The sequence below is a fragment of the Labeo rohita genome, chromosome 11, assembly GCF_022985175.1.
Source record: "Labeo rohita strain BAU-BD-2019 chromosome 11, IGBB_LRoh.1.0, whole genome shotgun sequence".
Classification (NCBI taxonomy): Eukaryota; Metazoa; Chordata; class Actinopteri; order Cypriniformes; family Cyprinidae; genus Labeo; species Labeo rohita.
The window spans coordinates 9242782-9265917 of record NC_066879.1 but is presented as its reverse complement, the minus strand read 5'-3'; the positions used below and the strand labels follow the sequence as shown (position 1 = coordinate 9265917).

Below are 23136 nucleotides of genomic sequence, written 5' to 3'. Positions count from 1 at the left end.
AGATGTGCTTAGCAGAGAGCAGGTTTAGCAGTAATGTGGAGAAGAGCAGTGTTTGATCTGGATGTGCTCAAGCTCCCAGCACTGCCTTCACATGCCCAGTCAACAGAGGAGGAGACACACAAACCTTCTGACAGCACACTGGAGCACACTGAAACGCTCTTACAAAGCACTGCCATTCATCTGCTGAAGAGGACACTACCTGAACCAGGATCAGACAAACAATGGAGGTGAGTGATACAATTTATGCTGAATCTAAAGAAGAAAAAGTAGCTTTAAGCTTTGTTTTAAACTCACACTTTGTGAAAACTAGTCTAACACAAACGTCATTTGTAACAGTGCTGAGAATTTCCAACAGTCACCATTTTCAAACCAACATCAACTCCTGGCAGATCTACAGTAAGCGAAGTCCTAAAAGCATGTAGTTAAATGACATTTATAGCTGAATACTGAGAACAACAGTATGAGAGTTTCTTTTCTCACACTGAACAACATCATACAGCAGCAGGAAGTGCAGCTACAGGATGTGCCTGTTTCCTCCTTTTCCTCCTCTCAGAACAAAAGGGTGATGTAGAAAACAACAACACCCATTTTGTTTTATATGGCATCTTCATGAGTTTGTTTTGATGTATAAGAGAGAGAAACAAATATTTTATACTATACAACAATAGATATATGCTCAACATATATCGAAATAAAACATTCATTGTCAGCTACTCCTCGTTATACATGTCATAAAAATCATGCGACATTTAAAGATCATTGCAAAAAAGTGAATTTAGTTCTGCGAAAGCGCTAGCATCATTTGTTTGCAGATGCCACTTTAGGGCTTTTCACACTGCGCTTATCCCCGGGTTTCTATTTTATATACTTTAAAATCTAATTTATAAAGCTGAATTTTTTTATCAGCCATTACTCCAGTCTTAAGTGTCACATGATCCTTCAGAAATCATTCTAATATGCTGATTTATTATTAGAATTATCAGTTGTGCTGCCAAATATTATTTTGGAAACACTGATATTTTTTTCAGGATTCTTTGATGAATAAACAGTTAAAAAAAAAAATCTAACAACATAAACATATTTTTCTAACAATGCTATCACCTTTTTCATTTTAACACATCCTTGATGGATAAAAGTATTAATTTCTTTCAAAAACAAGAAAGAATAAAAATGTACTGACCCCAAACCTTTAAATGGTAGTGTATATTGGTACAAAATATTTTATTTTAAATAAATGCTGTTCATTTTGACTTTTATTCATCAAAGAAGTATCAAAGGTCCAAAGAACTATTAAGCAGCACAACTGTTTCCATCACTGATAATAAATCAGGATATGTGACCCTGGATCACAAAACCAGTCATAAGCGTCAATTTTTCAAAATTGAGATTTACACATCACCTGAACGCTGAATAAATAAGCTTTCCATTGATGTATGGTTTGTTAGAGTATGACAATATTTGGTTGAGATGCAACTATTTGAAAACCTGGAATCTGAGGGTGCAAACAAATCAAAATATTGAGAAAACTGCCTTTAAAATTGTCCAAATAAAGTTCTTAACAATGTATATTACTAATCAAAAATTACGTTTTCATATATTAACAGTAGTCAATTTTACAAAAAATCTTCATGGAACATGATCTTTACTTAATTTCCTAATGATTTTGCCATAAAAGAAAAATCAATAATTTTGACCCATACAATGTATTTTTGGCTATTTCTACAAATATACCCCAGTGACTTAAGACTTAAGTTTTGTGGTCCAGGGTCACATATTAGAAAGATTTCTGAAGGATCAAATGTCACTGAAGACTGGAGTAATGATGCTGAAAATTCAGCTTTAATCACAGGAATGAAATACATTTTAATATATATTACAATAGAAAAACATTATTTTACACTGTAATAGTATTTCACAATATAATTTATTTTTGATCAAATAAACGCAGCCTTGATGAGCATAAGAAACGTCTTTAAAAAACATTAAAAATCTTACTGATCCCAAACTTTTGAAGAGCAGTGTAAATATTGCTTAAAGTTTTTGCCAAAAAAAGTGATGCACAACAGAGGTTTACTATTAAAATGAAAAAATTGTTAAATTAAATTAAAATTAAATTAATAGTTTTAATATTTGTATTATTATTTTTCTTCTTCTTCTTGTTGTTATAATTATTATTACTTTTATTATTAATACTACTACTATTTTCACTTAGTAAAAATTATCATAGCAGCATTCTACTGTGCAGTTAGTACTATTTGTCAAAATTTCTTCAAGTTAAACCGGACTTTTATTTTGACGGGCTAAAGATGTAGAACAGGTGAACTGGGTAAGAATAGAATAGAGTTTCATTTTCACCTTTATAGTACACCGAAAAGTCAGGAAAAATCTTTCTTCAACGTGGAAGTAAGCATATGAGCATATGAGTTTATGAATACCCAGGATTAATTATTAACACCAGCTAAATTTGAGCAGTGTGAAATGTGAAATAAGAAAACCCAGGATTACCAGGAGTTTAGAATGACTCAGGGTTAATTATTTCAAGTGTGAAAAGCCCTTTGGACGGACATTTAGTGTCTAATTAAAATACTGAAATACTTGTTGGGCCACTGTAAAGTTTCATTCCAACCGAACTCAAGTCTGATCTAATGTGAAGACTGGTTTAGAATATTTTCTTGCCATATTTCACATAAGTGACACGTTCCAGCAGAGATCGGACAGTCTGGTGTCAGCAGACTCTGAACTGGCTCAGTGTGAGACGGAGGTCAACACTTTACTGAAGATCATTTCTGACCTCAACAGAAAGATGGACTCCCTACAAATACCACGGTAATCCTGCCTCAAATAATCTCTAACTATATATGAAGAATTCAGATGCAAAAGCCTCTAAATCCATCTGACGTATTTCTCTAAAATTAGCATTTCTTTCTGGCTACTTTGTATAGGTTTCTATGTAAGTACTGGTACTTCTGATTGGGCTGAGGCTGGAATTTAGCCAGTATTTGATGGATGTATACTATGTGTCAGGAGCATTCACTATATCACAGTATCATTATCTCATTCTTGACTGAGATGGCTTTTAGCTGGTTTTGCATCTGAACTCTACATATATTTTTTGCTCTACACTCTAATTTGCTCTTAAAATTTCTGTGTTCTCATAGAGAGATGAAAACGCCTGAGAGTCCAGTCCGGGTCAGTGGGTGCGTCCCGCAGCAGGGCCTGAGCCTCACGGTGGTGGACGCTGGCACAGCATCAGTGGAGTCCAAGACCAAGAACGCCTGCAGGGACTCAGAAGGCATGTGGTGTTTATACAATGCCTCATCGTCAATCACAGTAAATGCTGTGTCAGAACGGACAGCCTGCTATTTACTGCGCTATTGGTTCTGCCAGACTTTTGTTTCCAAATGCAAAGCTGCTTATTAAATTTTAAATTTATTTTCTCTGGGTACGTTTGATGTTTTCTTACACATGCAAGTGATTTTTTTCTAAATTAAGATTCCTGAGAAATTTTCTACATTTTTTAGTTGAGAGGAAAAATAACACTAACAAACAAAAAACTTAAGTAAACCATGATTTGTGTTTATAATGGTGTGCAAACAACTACATTTTGGAAATTTACAAAGAGAAAAAAGAAATGACTGTTTTTGCACAGGGGGCAGCAGTGAGCTTTGGATGGAGCTGCAGAAGGTTCTCTCTGCTCTTGAGGCCTCTAGTGGTCAGGGGAGGAACATGCTCAGGCTGCAGACTCAGAATGCTGAGACAATCCGGGCAGAGCATCTCTCTGCAGCCCGGGAGAGCTGGGTTCAGGCCACACAGGTGCTAATATTGCCCCCGCTGTGGGATACTGTATGTACTGTACTGCATCTCAACTTCCTCTAGCTCTGATGTGTGTGATCTGCCCCAGGTGCTGGAAGAGATGGAGAGGGATTTGGGGATCTCATACCCCTCTGCTCTGCCCCCTGACGAGAGACGTCAATATCAGCGGGATGTTCTTTCACTGTATAAACACAACCAAGACCTCAACGCCTCCTTGAAGAGCCGACAGGAAGAGCTTGTGGGTGCTGAAAGAATGCTGATGGATCTTGAGGATGAGAAAAAGTGGCTACAGGAAAAGGTTGATTGGGATATTCCTAATCAATCAGTAATATAGAAAATGTTTACATTTTCCTTCATAAAACTCATTTATTAGTACAGATATTCTGTAAAATTGGCATTTGGTATAGGACATAAAATATATATATATATATATATATATATATATATAAAATGCAATACAATTTTCATTTTTAATGTTTAATAAAATAATGATCATAATATCTAGGAATTTGGATAATAATAATAGGTTAAATATTATATGTCATTAGTGGTGTTTTGCCACATTTTTGGTAGTTTTTTGTAAGAATGAATATGGATGTTGAAAAAAATAACACTAAAAATAAAAAAAGGTAATAGGTGTTTTTTATAATGGAGTGTGAACATCTAAACAGTTCTTTATTAATAACTTGTTTAATAATATACACACACACATATATATATATATATATATATATATATATATATATATATATATATTATTTTTTTAATCTACAAAATCTATAGAAAGAAAAGAAAAATTCTGATCATTTTATTTTAAGATTTGTAAAATTGCCATCTGGTATAGGACATAATTTAATGGTGTCATAAATAGGCATATAGTAAGTTATTAAAAATATATTGAAATATGTCTTCATATAATTATATTAATATATTAATTAATTGCAACTGCAATTAAATTAATTGATATTAACATTGTATATCAGTGGCACACCTCAAATTAATATAATTACTTACTAATATCTATGAATATAAAATTAATATATACTATTATATATATATTTATATTAAAGAGTAACTTTAACCGTTATATAGTGCATTTTTTGCAATCATGAATAATTTAAATACTTAAGTTAAATACTTTTACAATAATATATATTGATTAGCTGATAAGTCAGAGAAGTCTTTAAATAAATAATTTGATGAAATAATGTTCATTACTCATTAAAAACACTCTTACTTCAGTCATATATTTATAATTTCATAATTTTCATTACCGAACTCATCTTTTGGCAGGTAGTGGACCTGAAGAGGAAATGGCTGTATGGAGTGAGTCGTTCTCCTCCTGTTAGTCCATCATTGTCCTCCAGTCGAACGTCGAGCCCTTGCTTTTCCACTCCTCCATATCCTGGATCCCCTCTGCTGTCCCGCAAACTACCCGGCTCCAGGCCAGACTCCCCTTCGTCTTCCTGTACCGTTGACTCTGTGCTTCAGGCTGAGATCGAAAAGCTGCAGAGGTGAGAGCATAATGGTTTTATTCCTCTATACTGGCCTCGGATTACACTGGCCATGATCTGCATCCAAAGAAAACAACACCAAAAACCCACTCTAAAACACTGAGCTGTGGTTCTCAGGTTTGAGTCGGTCTTGATTCCATTCCCATTCTCATTCTCTCCCAGATAATCCCCTGTCATCTCAAACAATAAAATAAAAAAAAATAACTGAAAATCATTGTCTACGTCAGGGTTAAAACTGTAAAAAATTCAAAAAAATTAAAATAGAAAGCAAGAAAAATAAGAATTATTAAACAAAATGTCCATGGGGAAGGTATCACCACAATTCTAGGTGTTCTGCCTGGTTTCAGAGTGTTGTTATGCGGTTTTTAGGGTTTTCTGAGTGATTTAGCCTGTTGCTGGGTGGTCGCTAGGGTGTTTTAAATGGCTTTAGTTTCTTTGCAGTTACTAGGGTATTCTGAATGGTTGTTAATTGGCTGGTTTAAACTCTTGATAGCTTCAGAACCTGTTAAAATGAAGATAATCCCTTCTTACAAATATCCCTGAAACTGATTCAGATATAGAATCTTATGAATGAACTACTGAGAGCAAGTTCATGTGCCTTAACTTGACAATTTTAGTATATTTTTGGCATTCAGACATGTTATATGTAACTGTTCTGATAAAGAGAACCAAGATACATTTCTGTTTTCAATATTATTTGTTCTTCAGACATTCTTTTTTTAAGTACAATAAATATTAGCCAAATGGGAAGTGACCAATTTCTGGGATTAAACCATGTAGGAGCCTAACAACATGTCAAAAGAAATGTTTATTAAGAACAAGAACCTGAAAGGATATTAATATATCTTTAATACTTCAGTAGTTAGAGGCACACAAACTTTGGAAAAAGAATATTTGTGGCAGCTGGACAGGTATGATTTATGCAGTTGTTTTGATAGAAGAAAATAGCTATAGCTCTAATTTCAACATTATTTGTTCTTCAGACAGTGCTCTTCAAAAGACATCATCTTTAAGCAAAGTGACCCACATCTGGTTTATAGACAACTGTAGATGTGTACAGTTTAACAATTTACTCAAAGAGTAACATTTAAATCCCAATATACCTGGAAATAACCAATATAATGGCTTAAAATTGAAGACACTAAAAGAAAAAAATAGTTAATAACTAAAGTCTAAAAGGATATTAAAACACCTATAGTATTTCTTAAGGTACAGGCATGCAAACTTTGGGAAAAACAAAGTGTTTTATCCTACTTGTGAACTGTTACCAATAACATATAACACAACAAAGATTGTAAAGTCAAAAGATTTTACTAATAGACCTACCAATCTCTGTGAAACAATAAATTAATTTGGCTTCAAATTGTCATTTTGACCCCCCTCTACAAATGTCATCCATGACATTTAATAATGTGGGTTTTTATTACTATTTATGTTTAGTTGATTTGACATGGAATGATATTTTACCAACCTCTAGGTCTAGTTCATTCAAAAATAACAATTCTGACATTAACTACTCAGGCTCATGTTGTTTCAAACCTGAAAAACGTCTTTGTGTGCAAAATGTATTCTTGTAGCTTCATAACATTACAGTTAAACCATGTCACATGGACTGTTTTAACAATGCTCTTACTACCATTCTGGGCCTTGAACATAGTAGTTGCATTGCTATATGCAGAATCAGAAAGCTCTCGGATTTCATCAAAAATATCTTAGTTTGTGTTCTGAAGATGAACGAAGTTCTTAGGGGTTTGAAACAACATGAGCCTGAGTAATTAATGACAAAATTTTCGTTTTTGAGTGAACTATCCCTTTAACCCTAATTATTAAATGTGACCCTGGACCACAAAACCAGTCATAAGGGTCAATTTTTTGAAACTGAGATTTATAAATCATCTGAAAGCTGAATAAATAAGTTTTCCATCGGTGTATGGTTTGTTAAGATATTTGGCCGAGATACAACTATTTGAAATCTGGAATCTGAGGGTGCAAAAAATCAAAATATTGAGAAAATTACCTTTAAAGTTGTCCAAATAAAGTTCTTAGCAATGCATGTTACTAATCAAAAATTAAGTCTTGATATATTTACAGTAGAAAATTTACAAAATATCTTCATGGAACATGATCTTTTTTAATATCCTAATGATTTTGGCAAAAAAGTAAAATCCATAATTTTGACCTATACAATGTATTTTTTTGTGCTACTTATGGCTGGTTTTGTCATCCAGAGTTACAAATAATGTTTGATTGCTGGAACTGCTGAATCTCTTCTGACATTTGTGTTTTTTCCGAGCAGGACTCTGGACAGACTGAAAGCTCGAAATGAGCGTCTGAATGCCGCACTGGTCAGAAGGAAAGGAGAATCGGAGCAGCTGAGCATGAGTCTTAGCCGACAGGAGGCAGACAGCTCGGCTCTACACATGGCTCTGGCATACTGGTGTGCTGCTGTCTTCACCTCTGTTTCACACTACATGAGCGTAAAATCACCACTGATCCTGGATCAGCGCTTAGTGACTTTTCTACATCACAACTGTTTCTAAAACTGTTCCTGGAAGTGTTTTCTTAACTCTTTTTGACGTAAACCTTGACCTCTAGCCTCTAAGATTGGCAGGAGGTGCGTGCGTGTGTGAGTGGTATGCTGATAATGGCTCTTTGATTGACAGTGAGGAGTGCGAGGAGGCTTACAGTGACCTGCTGTCCCTGTGCGAGTCCAGAAAACAACAGAACACAGGTGCCATGCACTCTTTGAATTACAGCTCATGTACATTAATGTACAACCACACATATACATAGTGTTTTCTTCTTACAGGAACAATTAGCACACCTCAGTCTGACCTCTCAAATTCAACAGATGAGAACTCGGACAAAGGCGACTCATTCTCCAGTTCACCAGAGGGCACTGCTGAGACCAAACCAAACAGGTTGTTGTTTTATATGCAATGTCTATAAGGTACAGCACATTTGCTGTTGGTCGAAATGTAATCATTTTAATGGGCAACCTCCGCATTCTACTTAATGTGGCTCATTTCCGGTAACAGCGTTAGGTGCATATACATACAGACAGATACACAGGAGAACACAGATTATTACTTCATTTTAGGGCTGTCAGTTGATTAATACAATGAGCCACATTCTCTGTGTTAAAGGGATAGTTCACCCAAACCTGTAAGACCTTTGTTTATCTTCGAAACACAAATTAAGATATTTTTTATTAAATCTGAGAGCTTTCTGACTCTGCATACACAGCAACGTAGCTACCATGTTCAAGGCCCAGAACGGTAGTAAGGACATCATTAAAATAGTCCATGTGACATCAGTGGTTCAACCATAATGTTATGAAGCTACAAGAATACTTTTTGTGTGCAAAGGAAACAAAAACAATGACTTTATTCAACAAATTCTTCTCTTCTGTGTCAGTCTTTGACACGTGTTCATGAGAGTAACACAACCTATGCGTGTGGTGCTGCTGACACTTTAAAAAATTAGAGCTGAACCACTGTTTTATTGATGTCCTTACTACTTTTCTGGACCTTGAACGTGTCAGTTACGTTGCTGTCTATGCAGGGTCAGAAAACTCTCGGATTTCATCAAATATATCTTAATTTGTGTTTCAGGGATGAAGGAAGGTCTTACAAGTTTGGAACAACATGAGGGTGAGTAATTAATAACAGAATTTTCATTTTTGGGTGAACTGTTCCCTTCATGGAAGCCCGTTTCTGCCACTGAATAAACTCGCAATTCTAACCTTTTTTTGCAATTCTTGCAATTCTGAGAAATAATAAATAATAAACTTATGATTGTAAGTTATAAAGTCAGAATTGCAGGATAAAAACTTGCGATTGTGAGTTATCAAGTCAGAATCGTGAGATATAAAGTCACAATTCTGATTTTTTTTCTCAGAATTGCGTGATATAAACTTGAGAAATAAAGTCGTGAGAAATAAAGTCGGAACTGTCAGATAAAAAGTTGCAATTACCTTTTTTTATTTTTTCTTCCGTTAATAATATAAAATGATCCATATAAACAAAGGCTGTCCGGACAGCAGTTATTTAGGGTTTGTTTGTCTGCTAGTCAGCAGAATTGCTTTTGATGTTTAATTTGGCATTATTATTCCGTATTTCATTCATAGTAATTTGTCTCATTCATTCCCGCTTTCAACAACAACTTCTAGGTTCAGTCTCAAATAGTGCACTGCATGTGTATTTGTGATAATCTGCTGGTTGACACGTTTGCATGTTCATGACATCCACAAGACTGTAGGGTGTCCCATTTGACATTTTAGGTTTCAGAAAGGTGCTGTATTATGTCACCAAAGTATTCAGAGAAAGATCTTATAAGCTTAGGGTGGCATTTGGGACAGGACCTTAGTCAGATAGAGGTATCCAAAGCTGAATCTCGATTTATTTACTATGCATCCCATTTAGCATACTACATTAAGGTTAGTGCAACTATAGGTTGTAACCCAATTCCATAAAATTTTACTTTGATATGTGGCTTTTGTGGCATTACTGTTTGAGTGTATGTAAATGTTACAATCTAGCTAAATTATTTTTAAATAATTTTAATTATTATTATTTCATTTTATGAAATTATTTATTTTATTATTTTTCATTTCATATTATTTCAATTATGCTTAATTTAAAAATTAAGCAGTTTTATAATCCTGTTTCTTTAGTGCATTACATGGATAAATATCTGATCTGCATACCTTTGTCAAACTATTTTCAGTGTAAATCAGTATGCAGCTTGAATCTGAGTGCAGGTATCTCAACAAAGCATTGGTCTTATTTTCAGTCAATTAGATTAATTACAGTGGCTTAACATGCAATTACCTTCCCAAACCAATTCTATCAATCCACTTAATTTGGTCTTAACTTGGCTTACCATTTCTCTCTCTCTTTTCCGTAAACTGCAGCTTGTCGGAGCAGGAGTTTAAGGACAAGGCTGGTGTACTTGTGCAAAGGATCTCCAGGCTGAAGCAGGACAGGGCCACTGTTTGTATCCCGCAGCGGGGCGAAGCAGGAGAGGGCATGATCAGTCCCGACACTGGCACGCTCGCAGGGGTCAGAGGTCGCACCAGTTCACTTTCCAGAAACACCAAAGAGGAGAAAGCGGCTCTACTGTATGAGCTGGTGACAGTCAGGGTATACCATTATGAAAAGTTTGTTATATTCAGAACCAGTGTTAACCATAGTGTGTCAATTTAAAAAAGTTACACAGAGGTCCTTAGAGGACAAAAATGTCCATGTTAAAAAATGCTCATAAAATATTATATATTCATATTTTTTCTGCTTTCACTGGAATATTATTAACATTCCAATTAAAATATAACATTTTCACTAAATTAATGTTTTTTTGCATTAACACAGCCAGAATGATTAAAAAAAGAAAAGAAAAAGACAAAAGTCCCTAAGGATGCACAAGGTTGACAGTTTGATTACTGTCATCGTTGATATCATAATCACGTTACATTTGAAAAGTTTCTCATAACATGATTTAAATTTGCACAGGAGGAGATGTCAGAGATGCGTGGGAATCTCCGGCTATTGGAGAAGGAGAGGCGGTGTTTGGACCTGGCGCTGATGGTCCAGAGTGCCCAGGATTCTGCTGGTGCTCTGATCCTGGACAGTCTGCGAGATGAGCTGGCCGAGAGGAGAGCCACTCAACAGGTGCTTTGAAATGTGTAACCTACCGCTGTCAAAAGTACAGATACCAAGTCGATACTTAAAGGCGTGGTTCTCCCAAAAATGAAAAGTCTGTCATTGATTACTCACCCTCATGTCGTTCCAAGCCCATAAGACCTTCGTTCTTCTTCTGAACACAAATTTAGATACTTTTGATGAAATCTGAGAACTTTCTGACCTTGCACAGACAGCAATGCACCTACCATGTTCAAGGCCCAGAAAGGTAGTAAGGACATCGTTAAAATAGTCCATGTGACATCAATGGTTCAACCATACTATTATGAAGCTACAAGAATACTAGGGAAAACAAAAATTACAACTTTACGCAACAACTTCGTCTCTTCTGTGTCAGTCTTAGTATTTGTGTCATAACAGAAAGTTGTGAGTTCCATTGTGTCAAACTACCAGATGCTTCATTAGCAAGATGTGCAAATTTAAATTGGGAATTGAAAATACGCCAAATGGAAACTTGGCAATTTCGCAAAAACTCCCATATACCGCAAAAAGGTTTTTACGTTGGCATGAGGTGGTTTTTCAGGCAATTCAAAAAATTTGTATTTTGCAAAACTGCAATGGAAAGGGCTTTTTCGCATTTACAGATCACAGTCATATGTGATCAAAGTCATATGATTATTCTTCAATGTACAATAAACACTAAGAAACACTTCATACGTAGTCGCTCTCAAGTATAAGGGACTTTCCCTGATATTAATGCTTAGACTATGTATGCTGTACGCATCTGCAGTGCGTAAGGGCTCCGACACAGTCACCGGGGGTTATGTTATGTTTATACCAGCAGCATCGCACACGTTTCTGAAGCCAAAATCCGTCCATATCCCACCAAAATCCGTTGCCATGACTTGTCGCGAGAGGAACAAATTGCGTTTTAGTCGCATAACATCCGTTAATGGAAACGTCGTCATTTCGCAATACTTTTTTATCGATGTTTATATACTGTTGCCAAAGTTTTGTGCAAATCTGTAATGGAAACGGGGTCATCAGATGCAAAACTCACTTTTACATGATGTTTGAACATAAATGTCTTATGGCAGTGTGTGTACACAACCACCCTATAATGATAAAAATACACCCAGTGGTATTTTTTTAATCTAAGTATTATCTCCTTTTTCAAATCGAGCCGTTCTCAGTGTCTTGTCAGTGTGACGTCACACCCTGATGAGCTGTAACAGTCCGACCGCCATTGTGTCGACTCCAGTGCAGGGGAAGATAAGAATGTCTCTGATTGAGTGATAGAAGTGTTTTGTTGCTGGATGTAATAATGATCATAGCAGTCATCATTTACTCCGGACATCTGAGCTGCTGAAGATGCAGAGGATTAACGTTACTTTCATTTTGGAAGGAAATGCGCCCGGCCATCTACATAAATGCATCTATGTTTGTGTGAATCATTCGTGATCCAGCTTCACCTACAGCAGAATGAGTATAAGGGTTTTTTATGCATCTTTGCAAATCGCCTTTCTTAATAATGTGAGTTTCACGGCTAAATGCGGCTAAAGTAAACAGTACTGTTCGTCACTCCACAGAAGAGAAGGACGGGGTGAGCAGAGCTCATTAGCATTTAAAGGCAAATACAACAGAACGGCTTGCTCTAAAAAGGGCTGATTTTGACAAGGTAACAAGGGTGTTTTTTACACTACCACTGAGAAATGTTAACTAAAGTATGTTATAGACTTCTCATTAAGATGCTAAAGAATAGGGATGTGACGAGATCTCGTGGGACGTGGATCTGACTGGTCTTGCGAGAACGTGGCGATATCCTCCCAAACATTTTGTAGTGTTCACATTAGAGGTGCACAATTAATCGTTAAAAGATCGCAATCTCTATTCAAACACCCACGCGATCTTATTCCTGAATGACAATGATTCAGCGGTGTCTATTACGACATTTCACATTACGCTTTTCACGCTCCACTGACATTTACAATGTGAAACAGGTGTTAAAGACATTAAAACCTGCATTCATGCTGCTGCTGATCCAGAAAGAGCAACACAAACAGCCTTTTCAACCACATAATGATCATTATTTCTGTGTTACAGACATTTAAATAACAGAAGTACTAGGATAACGTTTATAGTTTGGGTGTATTGTCTACAGTAGTGATCAAAACAAAAGTATAACACTTATTGTAACCCTTATCCTCTTCCGCCAAGAGGTGGCGACAACTGCACGTTTAAAAAAGTAATTATCATTGAATCATTCATTCAGAAGATTACAATAGTGAAATAAGTCTTTATGAATTGAGATACTGACTTTATTTTTGTTTTTTAATTTAGTTCGAATGTTTTTTTAAAAAGACTTTGGTCTCGGTTGTAGAGAATTGCTGAAAATATGGCAAAACTAGAAGGCGGAGGGGGAATTCCTGGTCCTCGGAATCACTCTATCCTAAGAGAACTACAAGCAGCAATGCAAAGGTAGGAGAAAACATCAAAACACATCAGACACTTGTGAAAAAGACACATTACCTGATCTGTGGATGCTCTACTTCCTGTCGCAGGGAACAGTCACTGAGGAAGAGAGTGGCGGCTTTACGTGAGTCACTGGACTCTGCACTCACAGACAGCACCACTCAGAGAAGGATCAACAGAGAGGAGCTTGCACGTCTCTCCCGCTATTACAAGTAAATCCAAAACTACATCACAACACTATCATTAGCATAAGAATTATCTGCAGTTACATGACTGTCCTAGAAATAACGTACATAGTGACATGATCACGCCATTTACAACTGAGAAGGTCTGATATCCACATTTTTCTTCAACATTTTTCTATAAGTGAGACTTTAATTAACCGTTATAAGGAAATAACAAGAAGAATAACAAAGTGCAGTAAACTGTAAAATTGTTTGCACTACAAACCAGTGTGTTCATATTTAAGATGACACATTAAAATAATATGGTAAGACAGTTTGCAATATCAAGCAGCAAAACTAGCTGTTTTGTCCAGCTAAAAATAGCTTTACACAGATCAGACCGAAAGCCAGACCCATAACGTTTACAAATAGCCGCACCCACTCTTATGGGACAAATAAGGTGGATATTTGGAGAAAGCTATTTGTTAGCCCCACAGTCCCAAGCCCTTCACTAGCAACAGATATAATATGCAATGGAGGTTAGCTGGTAAGAGCTCTCAAGTCACCTTTATGCATAAGCCGAGTTATGTCAAAGCAGCTTCAAAGTGATAAACAGAATCAATTACAGAAACTCAACTATAAAGACAGTTCAAATTCTGCTGTAAAGCAGCTCTAAAAGACAATATGTCTGGTTATTTGTTCTGAAAACGTCATTTTAATTTGGCATTTGCATTATCTTGCAATGGTAACAAGCATTCACAAGCTTTCATAGTTGCAGCTGCCAGATTTGAAGAGCCTAAATCCCCCAATCAGAGTTTTTCATGAATAAATACATTTTCTGCCCAGTGGGTTGCTTGATTTTCCCAACCTGGCAACCATGTGTATGCACTCTCTCTGCATTATAGAGAAAGGACTGATGACCTGAAAACACCAGCAAACGTCTCTAGTGAAATTCCGCTCAAATAGACGTTTGATACAGCCGGTCTGTGGTCATTTGTACTGTTTGCTGCAACTAAATCTGTGAGCAAACTATGCGAGTGCACTTTCTCTAGATTTGTGCTTATGTGATTATATTTTTGTGCAAAATAATCATGATCAACTGTTTAACCATTATCATGCAGCTCTAATTATAGCTGTGCAGGTAAACCCTACTCCACTCACCTGGCCTCAAGAGGTGCTCTAGCAACTCACTCTAGTGGCCGCAGTCTTTAGAGTCCTTGTTAGTGAGCCTGATTCCCATGACAGTTGATGTTGATTTATAACTCTTGTTCGGAATGGTGCAAAAACACCAATTTATATTGGTGCCGTGACCCGGATGGGAGTGAGGACTTTAGCGTTCTTGTTAGTGTGTCTGACTAGTAGGGATGTCACAATTCTCAATATAATATTGAACCATTCGGTACAACATCCACGGTTCAATACGTGCTTGTGAATTGTGGTTTTTCGGTTTTGCATTTAAATTACTTCCTTGATTTATTTCTCTCTGAATTTGCTGTATGTGTGCCCGCGATTTCACGTGCTGAAATGAGGAAACGCAGCAACACACGCAGAGCATCTTCTATTCTAATGACATGCAATGATAAGCCTTTCTAAACCTGTTGTCCAACAAAAGAGTTATAAAAACAAAAGTTATAAAAAACATTATAACTTGTTTTTAATTCACAACACCTGTCGAGTGTTTGAAATAACTTCCTTATGTGATCTGATGTGGATTCTTATCACAGAATGAGGCAAACAATAAATTCTATACTCATATTCTATGTATGTCGATTAGCAATGGCTTATGAAAATACACGAGATGGCTTGAAGAACACAGATAAACTATATATTATTGTCCTTACATTTCGTCATTCAAAACGTTTAACATTATATCTTGTTTTTAATCAGTTACAGCAATAGCGATGCCTTTATCCATATTAGAGAAGCTAGAAGGGAATGCCATCAGTGATACTTCTTTGACGCATATGTGGATTTTCTGCGCGAGGGCGCCCTCTGGCGTCCAATACGAATGAAACCCATTCTACTTTGCATAAAAATTGACAAAATAAAACCTCTCTCAAAAGAAAAATTAAGCAGACATATATTAAATCACGCTTTTACCAGTGTACAGAGGTTTACAGAGTATTTTGTTAATTTGTTGCAAAAAAAACACACAGAAGTGGCAAGATATCAGAACCGAACCGAAAACCGTGGTTAAAAACCGAGATACGTATTGAAACGTGGAATGTAGTGTTGCGTCCCTACTGACTAGTATCCCGCTTAGAGTGGTGTGAGTAAGACTAATTGCAATAGATACAAAAAGTTAGCATTATCTGTCACGTAAGCATTCAATTGTCACCAACCCATGTGTGTTTGAGTAGGCACTATCATTTTTTTCCAACAGTAAAGTGTCAAGCACCTACAGAAGTTCTCGAAAGAAGCACAAGGAGCAGCTGTGGCGACTGGAGAAGCAAATCGCAGTCATGAGCGAACGTCATGCTAAAGAAGAGGCCGAGCTAAGTGCTACACTGGAAGCTATGGAGTGGAGGAGAGAGGAGACCATACTCTAAAAGGCTCAACAGCACAGTCCTTAGGGACATTTCATTGACAGATGTTTCTGAAAGCTAATGCTAGGTTGATTTTGAGTGAGGGATTGGGTGAGTACTGGTTTAGAAACACTTACAGTTTATTGACCTACAACAATGAAATTGCTGTGAAGGATGCATTTATTTGGCAATAAGGTAATTGGTATGGATCCAACATCTCAAAAGTTTTGTTACTGACCCGATTTTACATTTATTTTGTACAAACATTTTTTGACAGATTGCTGTGAAGATAGACAAGTAGGTATTGGGACAGGTCAGCTTTTTCTAGGCAACAAATATAGCTCTATATCTTATTGTGAGTATACAGTATTTTGAAAATATTTGCTTTTAAGTATTATTCATTTTTTTAGGTGTACAGCTATGTGTATATGTCAGTTGCAAGCACATTTTGTTTATACAAGCTGTTTTTTTACATAATGAATAAAACAGATCTTATTACAGTTTTGATGTTGTTTAAAAACTATTCTAAAACTGTTTCAAAAACCTTATCCATTAAATGACAAATTACTGGAAAAGCCATATAAATTAACTGATTAAAAGAGTGGCAACCCAAAAGAATATGAAAACTACCAACACTTCTGGAATCCTGAAATGTGATGAAATTTATTAGAATTATTTTAGCATTTTTTACTTAAAAAAATACTAAAAATACTTTACTTATTTCTTACAAAACCTAGGATTGGATCAAAATAATATATTAAAATAAGTTTTGAAAACAAAACTAGGGCTATGAAGCCTCGAATAGTATTTTTATAGTAAAAATTACAAAGAAAAATACTAAAAATACTAATTTTCTACAAAAACTGAGATTGCATCAAAATAATGTTTTAAAATAAGGTTTGAAAACAAAACTAGGACTATGAAGCCTCGAATAGTGTTTTTGTACTCAAAATCACTAAAAATACTTCATTAAATACTTCATTAATTTTCTGTAAAAACTGGGATTACATCAAAATAATATATAAAGATAAGTTTTGAAAACAAAACTAAGGCTACGACACCTCAAATAGTATTTTTATAGTAAAAATTACAAAGAAAAATACTAAAAATACTTTACTAATTTTGTATAGAAAACTGGGATTGCATCTAAATAATATATAAAAATATATTTTGAAAACAAAACTAGGGCTATGAAACCTCAGATAGTATTTTTATACTAATAATGACAAAAAATTACTAAAAATAGGATTGGATCAAAATAATATATTAAAATAAGTTTTGAAAACAAAACTAGCGCTACAAAGCTTCAAATGGTATTTTTTAAAACTAAAAATGACAACAAAAAAAACTAAAAATACTTTAGTAATTTTCTACAAAACTAGGACTGGATCAAAATAATATATTAAAATAAGTTTTGAAAACAAAACTAGGGCTACAAAGCTTCAAATGGTATTTTTTAAAACTAAAAATGACAACAAAAAAAATAAAAATACTTTAGTAATTTTCTACAAAACTAGGACTGGATCAAAATGATATATTAAAATAAGTTTTGAAAACAAAACTAAGGCTACGAAACCTCAAATAGTATTTTTATTGTATAAATTACAAAGAAAAATACTAATAATACTTTACTAATTTTCTACAAAAACTGGGATTGCATCAAAATAATATATAAAAATATGTTTTGAAAACAAAACTAGGGCTACAAAACCTCAAATAGTATTTTTGTACTAAAAATTACTAAAGTAACTACTTCAGTAATTTTCTAAAAAACTAGGATTGGATCAAAATAATATATTAAAATAAGCTCTGAAAACAAAACTAGGGCTACAAAGCCTCAAATAGTATTTTAATACTAAAAATGACAACAAAAAAAAAAACTAAAAATACTTTACTAATTTTCTACAAAACTAGGACTGGATCAAAATACTGAGCCACAAATAGTATTTTTTTTTTTTTTTTTTTTTTTTTTTACAAAAACATTACACAAAAAAAAAAAAAAATTCCTAAAAATACTTTAAATTTTCTACAAAAAGTATGACTGGATTAAAATAATGTATTAAGATAAGGTTTGAAAACAAAACTAGGGCTACAAAGCCTTGAATAGTATTTTCTTTACTAAAAAATGACTAAAAAATACTAAAAATACTTAAGTAATTTTCTACAAATATTAGAATTGGATCAAAATAATATATTAAAATAAGTTTTGAAAAAAAAAAAAAAAACTAGGGCTATGAAGCCTCGAATAGTATGTTTATAGTAAAAAAGTACTAAAAATACTAGAAAAATACTAAAAATACTAATTTTCTACAAAAACTGAGATTGCATTAAAATAGTTTAAAATAAGGTTTGAAAACAAAACTAGGGCTATGAAGTCTTGATAGTGTTTTTGTACTAAAAATTACTAAAAATACTTCATTATGTACTTAATTAATTTTCTGTAAAAGCTAGGATTGGATCAAAATAATAAATTAAAATAAGTTTTGAAAACAAAACTAAAGCTATGAAACCTCAAATAGTATTTTTATAGTAAAAATTACAAAGAGAAATACTAAAAATACTTTACTAATTTTCTACAAAAACTAGGATTAGATCAAAATAATATATTAAAATAAGTTTTGAAAACAAAACTAGGGCTATGAAGCCTTGAATAATATTTTTATAGTAAAAAAGTACTAAAAATACTAGAAAAATACTAAAAATATTAATTTTCTACAAAAACTGAGATTGCATTAAAATTGTTTAAAATAAGGTTTGAAAACAAAACTAGGGCTATGAAGTCTCGAATAGTGTTTTTGTACTAAAAATTACTAAAAATACTTCATTAAGTACTTCATTAATTTTCTGTAAAAGCTAGGATTGGATCAAAATAATACATTAAAATAAGTTTTGAAAACAAAACTAAGGCTACGAAACCTCAAATAGTATTTTTATAGTAAAAATTACAAAGAAAAATACTAAAAATACTTTACTAATTTTCTACAAAAACTAGGATTGGATCAAAATAATATATTAAAATAAGTTTTGAAAACAATACTAGGGCTATGAAACCTCAAACAGTATTTTTGTATTAACAATTTCAACAACAAAAAAGCTAGAAATACTTTAGTAATTTTCTACAAAACTAGGACTGGATCAAAATAATAAATTAAAATAAGTTTTGAAAACAAAAAGCCGCAGTATGTAAAATACAAAAATGTGAATTCGTGAAAACGGTGACATCATGCACGTGTATTACACATTCAGTCTATAGGCATGCTACAACATTTTTAGAAATTTTTGTGGTTAATGAGCATTGTTGTAACAATGTAGTCATCTGTATGCGAAACGTTTAGAAACCGCAAAGGAAATTCCTTCCGGTTTTTAGCGCACTGTTGTCATATAAACATACCTTCAAACTGAAATAGAAATTAATAATTAACATAATTAAAAACTATGTTTAAAACTAACAGAGGACAAAAACATAAGATTACTGAAACTTTAACTTAAATTAATATGAAAACAGAAAATATATATCAAAATATATAAGTCAAAGTATTAACAAAAACTCCGACAAAAATAACACTGTGTCGTAACTCTGACATCCTCTTGTCAGAGGCCATTCCCTCTTTACGATCAAAGCAGCTGCATAATCATTTTCATTTAGAAGCATTTTTCCCTTGTGAACAGAGATCACAGAAAATGGGTCAGTGTGTGCCAGAGGTGCAGTGTCTTTCCCAGCGCGGATCGCTCTTCCTGTGAAGATTCAGCCTCACCATCGCTCTCACAGTAGAAACGGGGGGAAGGGAGGGACACACAATAGAGCGAGAGGTCAGAGGAGCCTGACTCGCACGTTTGTCTTCTCTTTTCACTGATCCACGTCTTTCAGTGCCGCCCGGGCCAGCTGACTGCAGCTGTGGCAAAGGTTGAGTGTCACACCCCCGGGGTTAAAGGATTTGCTCTCTGTTGCAGGAGCTGGTGAATAAAGGGGGTCACGGGGTCACGTTAAACACAGACTCTGTCCTGAACACGCCTGCTGGGGAAGATCCGAGTTTTAGTGATCCTTCGGATAAAGATAATGATTACGTCTCCTATATCGCTGTCCTGAACAAACTGCTCACTTCAACTCTGAAGTGATGTGAAAACGTCACGCTGAATGATGAGGTAATCTTGTTTCTCCACTAAAACCATTAAAGAAATGACCCACAATTTACTCACATTTTTCACCTGGGAGACCAAAATAATGTGTGAAAAAACTCCTGTAAACTTAAACTGAAGGAAGGAACTAGGGCTAGATCTTGGTAACATGTACCATTTACACTAATATGCATTTAGGGGTAAATAAGGTACAAAAGTGTACCTTTTTCAAAGTTACTGCCCCACTGACAGCTTTTCTGAGAGTGTATGAAGACTAATTTAAAAAGTGTGATTTCTAGACTGAATGAGCTAAATAAAAATGTTTTACTAGTTATGCCAAGAACTAAAATATTTTATCAGGTTGAAATGGTAAAAGGTAAACATTTTGTTTTAAAACAAAACTAGGCCTATGAAACCTCAAATAATGTTTTCTTACTAAAAAACAAAAAAAACAAAAAAAAAACACAAACTAGGATTGGATTTTGAAAACAAAACTAGGGCTACGAAGCCTCAAGTAGTATTTTTATTAAACCAAATTACTAAAACTACTTTACTAATTTTCTAAAAAAAACTAGGATTGGATCAAAATAATATAGTAGAGTAAGTTTTGAAAACATATGTAGGGCTACAAAGTCTCTAACAGGATTATTTTACAAAACAATTACTGAAAAATACTAAAAATATCTTACTAATTTCCAACAAAAACTAGGACTGGATTAAAATAATATATTAAAATAAGTTAATAAGTTTCATAAGACTATGAAGCGTCGAATAGTATTTTTTTTACAACATTTTTTTTTACAAAAAAATACTTTACTAATTTCCTACAAAAACTATAGGATGGATCAAAATAATATAGTAAAATAAATTTTAAAAACAAATCTAGGGCTACAAAGCCTTGAATAGTATTTTCTTTTTACTAAAAATACTTTACAAATTTTCTACAGAAACTAGGATTGGATCAAAATAATATATTACAGTAAGTTTTGAAAACAAAACTAGGGCTATAAAACCCTGAAGTATTTTTTACAAAAAAAAAAAATAGCTAAAAATACTAAAAATACTTTAGTAATTTCGTACAAAAATTAAGATTGGATTATAATATGTTAAAATAAGTTTTAAAGAGACAAAACTAGAGCTACGAAGCATCAAATAGTATTTTTTATTAAGTAATTTCTAAAAAATTACTGAAAATACTTTAGTAATTTCATACAAAAATTAAGATTGGATCAAAATAATATAATAAAATAAATTTTTAAAACAAATCTAGGGCTACAAAGCCTCAAATAGCATTTTTTTAAACTAAAAATACTTTACTAATTTTCTACAGAAACTAGTGGATCAAAATAATATATTAAAATAAGTTTTGAAAACAAAACTAGGACTATGAAGCCTCGAATAGTATTTTTTTTACTAAAAAAATTACACAAAATACTTTACTAATTTCCTCTAAAAACTAGGATTGCATCAAAATAATATAATAAAATACATTTTGAAAACAAATCTAGGGCTACAAAGCTACAAAAGTTTTTTTTTTTTTTTTACTGAAAAGAAATTATATAAAAAAAAAAGGTAAATACTGGATCAAAATAATATACTAAAATAAGTAAAAAAAAAAAAAAGAAAGAACTAGGGCTACAGAGCCTTGAATGGTATGTTTTTTTTTTTTTAACTAAAAAATGACTAAAAAATATGAAAAATACTTTACTAATTTTCCAAAAACCTAGGATTGGATCAAAGTAATATACTAAAAGAAGTTTTGAAAACAAAACTGTGATTTCTTCAAATAGTATTTTTCACTAAAAAATACTAAAAATAATTTATGAACTTCCTTCAAAAATTAGGATTGGATCAAGATAACATATTAAGTTTTAAAAAACAAAACTAGGGATACCAAGCCTCCAGTATTTTTTTTTACTAAAAACAAAAAAATTCTAAAAATACTTTATTATTTTTCGACAAAAAATAGGATTGGATCAAAATGATATATTAAAATACGTTTTGAAAACGAAATTAGGGCAACAAAGCCTTGAATATTGTTGCAGACAATTTGTGGGGCATTCAGAGTCAAAAACACTGAGAATCACTGACCTAGAACATCTTAGCAACTTTCTAACACCAGACCCAGAGCCAGATCAAAACAAGACACCTCGAGACCCAGATCCAGCCCACAAATCTTCATGCAACAGTATATTGATACGTAATTTGTTTACTACTCACTTAAGACACAACTGAGTGTTTGTAAATACTCACCAAGACAGGAATGGTGACATTTTTGTGAGTTTTTACGTGTTTAAATGCGCACTTATTAGTTATTCATAACCAGCTCAGATCTAATTCACTCATTCAAAAACAACACTCTGTGAAATGAAAAGTGAAGGCAAAGTCAAACAAGATCACGTCACACAAACCCAGCAGCATCTGTGCGGTGTAAAGTGTTTTAAGAGCTTTGGGATGCTTCGATCCCTGGGAAAAAACTCACAAAAACAGAAGCTGTCAATCACAGGAGCGGGGGATGGGTTAATAGGGCCCCGCCCCCGCCTAAAAAGCACACACGCACACACAGCGGGCTCTGACCCGCAGGTTTAAGGTCAGCTCATTTACCCCAAACATCATGTCACATTTAAATACGCTTCCCCCTGAACAGCATGAGCGGATTGTGGCTGGCCGCTGCTCTTTTTCTCACAGACGTCAATGCTCTCTTTCCTCTCGCACGCTATTTCTGCTTTCCTCTCATTTCCTCCAACCCTCCCTTTCTTCGCTCTTAACCTCTCACACTCCACACTTAGCGGCAAAACGCTGCTATTCAGATAAAAAAAGACGTTTGACCCTGATCAAATGACTGAATGTGGTTTTTCTGTTCTCTCTTTTATTTCAGTTGTTCAACAGACTA

General features: G+C 34.0%; 1 protein-coding gene and 1 long non-coding RNA gene across 4 annotated transcripts; both read left to right on the top strand.

Moving 5' to 3' along the window:
* Positions 1-24: 24 nt before the first annotated feature.
* ushbp1 (Usher syndrome 1C binding protein 1) lies at positions 25-18058 on the top strand. Of its 3 annotated transcripts, none has more exons than XM_051122817.1 (14): positions 25-227; positions 2705-2826; positions 3159-3292; positions 3650-3813; positions 3902-4111; positions 5107-5327; positions 7624-7764; positions 7991-8058; positions 8179-8248; positions 10243-10471; positions 10838-10996; positions 13347-13444; positions 13528-13650; positions 15986-18058. In XM_051122817.1, the coding sequence occupies exons 1-14, from the start codon at positions 222-224 to the stop codon at positions 16149-16151; spliced, it is 1911 nt and encodes a 636-aa protein (XP_050978774.1). In that variant the 5' UTR covers positions 25-221; the 3' UTR covers positions 16152-18058. The 3 variants fall into 3 exon arrangements, with proteins under 3 accessions (XP_050978774.1, XP_050978771.1, XP_050978772.1); XM_051122814.1 differs by having other exon boundaries at positions 8137-8248; XM_051122815.1 differs by having other exon boundaries at positions 2708-2826; positions 8137-8248; positions 15986-18057.
* A 63-nt stretch (positions 18059-18121) lies between these two features.
* Positions 18122-21872, top strand: LOC127172732 (uncharacterized). Its single transcript, XR_007828665.1, has 2 exons — positions 18122-19937; positions 20079-21872. It is a non-coding gene; the product is annotated as an uncharacterized LOC127172732 (long non-coding RNA).
* Positions 21873-23136: the final 1264 nt, after the last annotated feature.

Coding starts and splice junctions, on each gene's coding strand:
- ushbp1 (XM_051122814.1), top strand. Junction 10,472..10,837: donor ATGAGCTGGTGACAGTCAGG/GTATACCATTAT, acceptor AAATTTGCACAG/GAGGAGATGTCAGAGATGCG. Junction 13,651..15,985: donor CGTCTCTCCCGCTATTACAA/GTAAATCCAAAA, acceptor TTTTTCCAACAG/TAAAGTGTCAAGCACCTACA.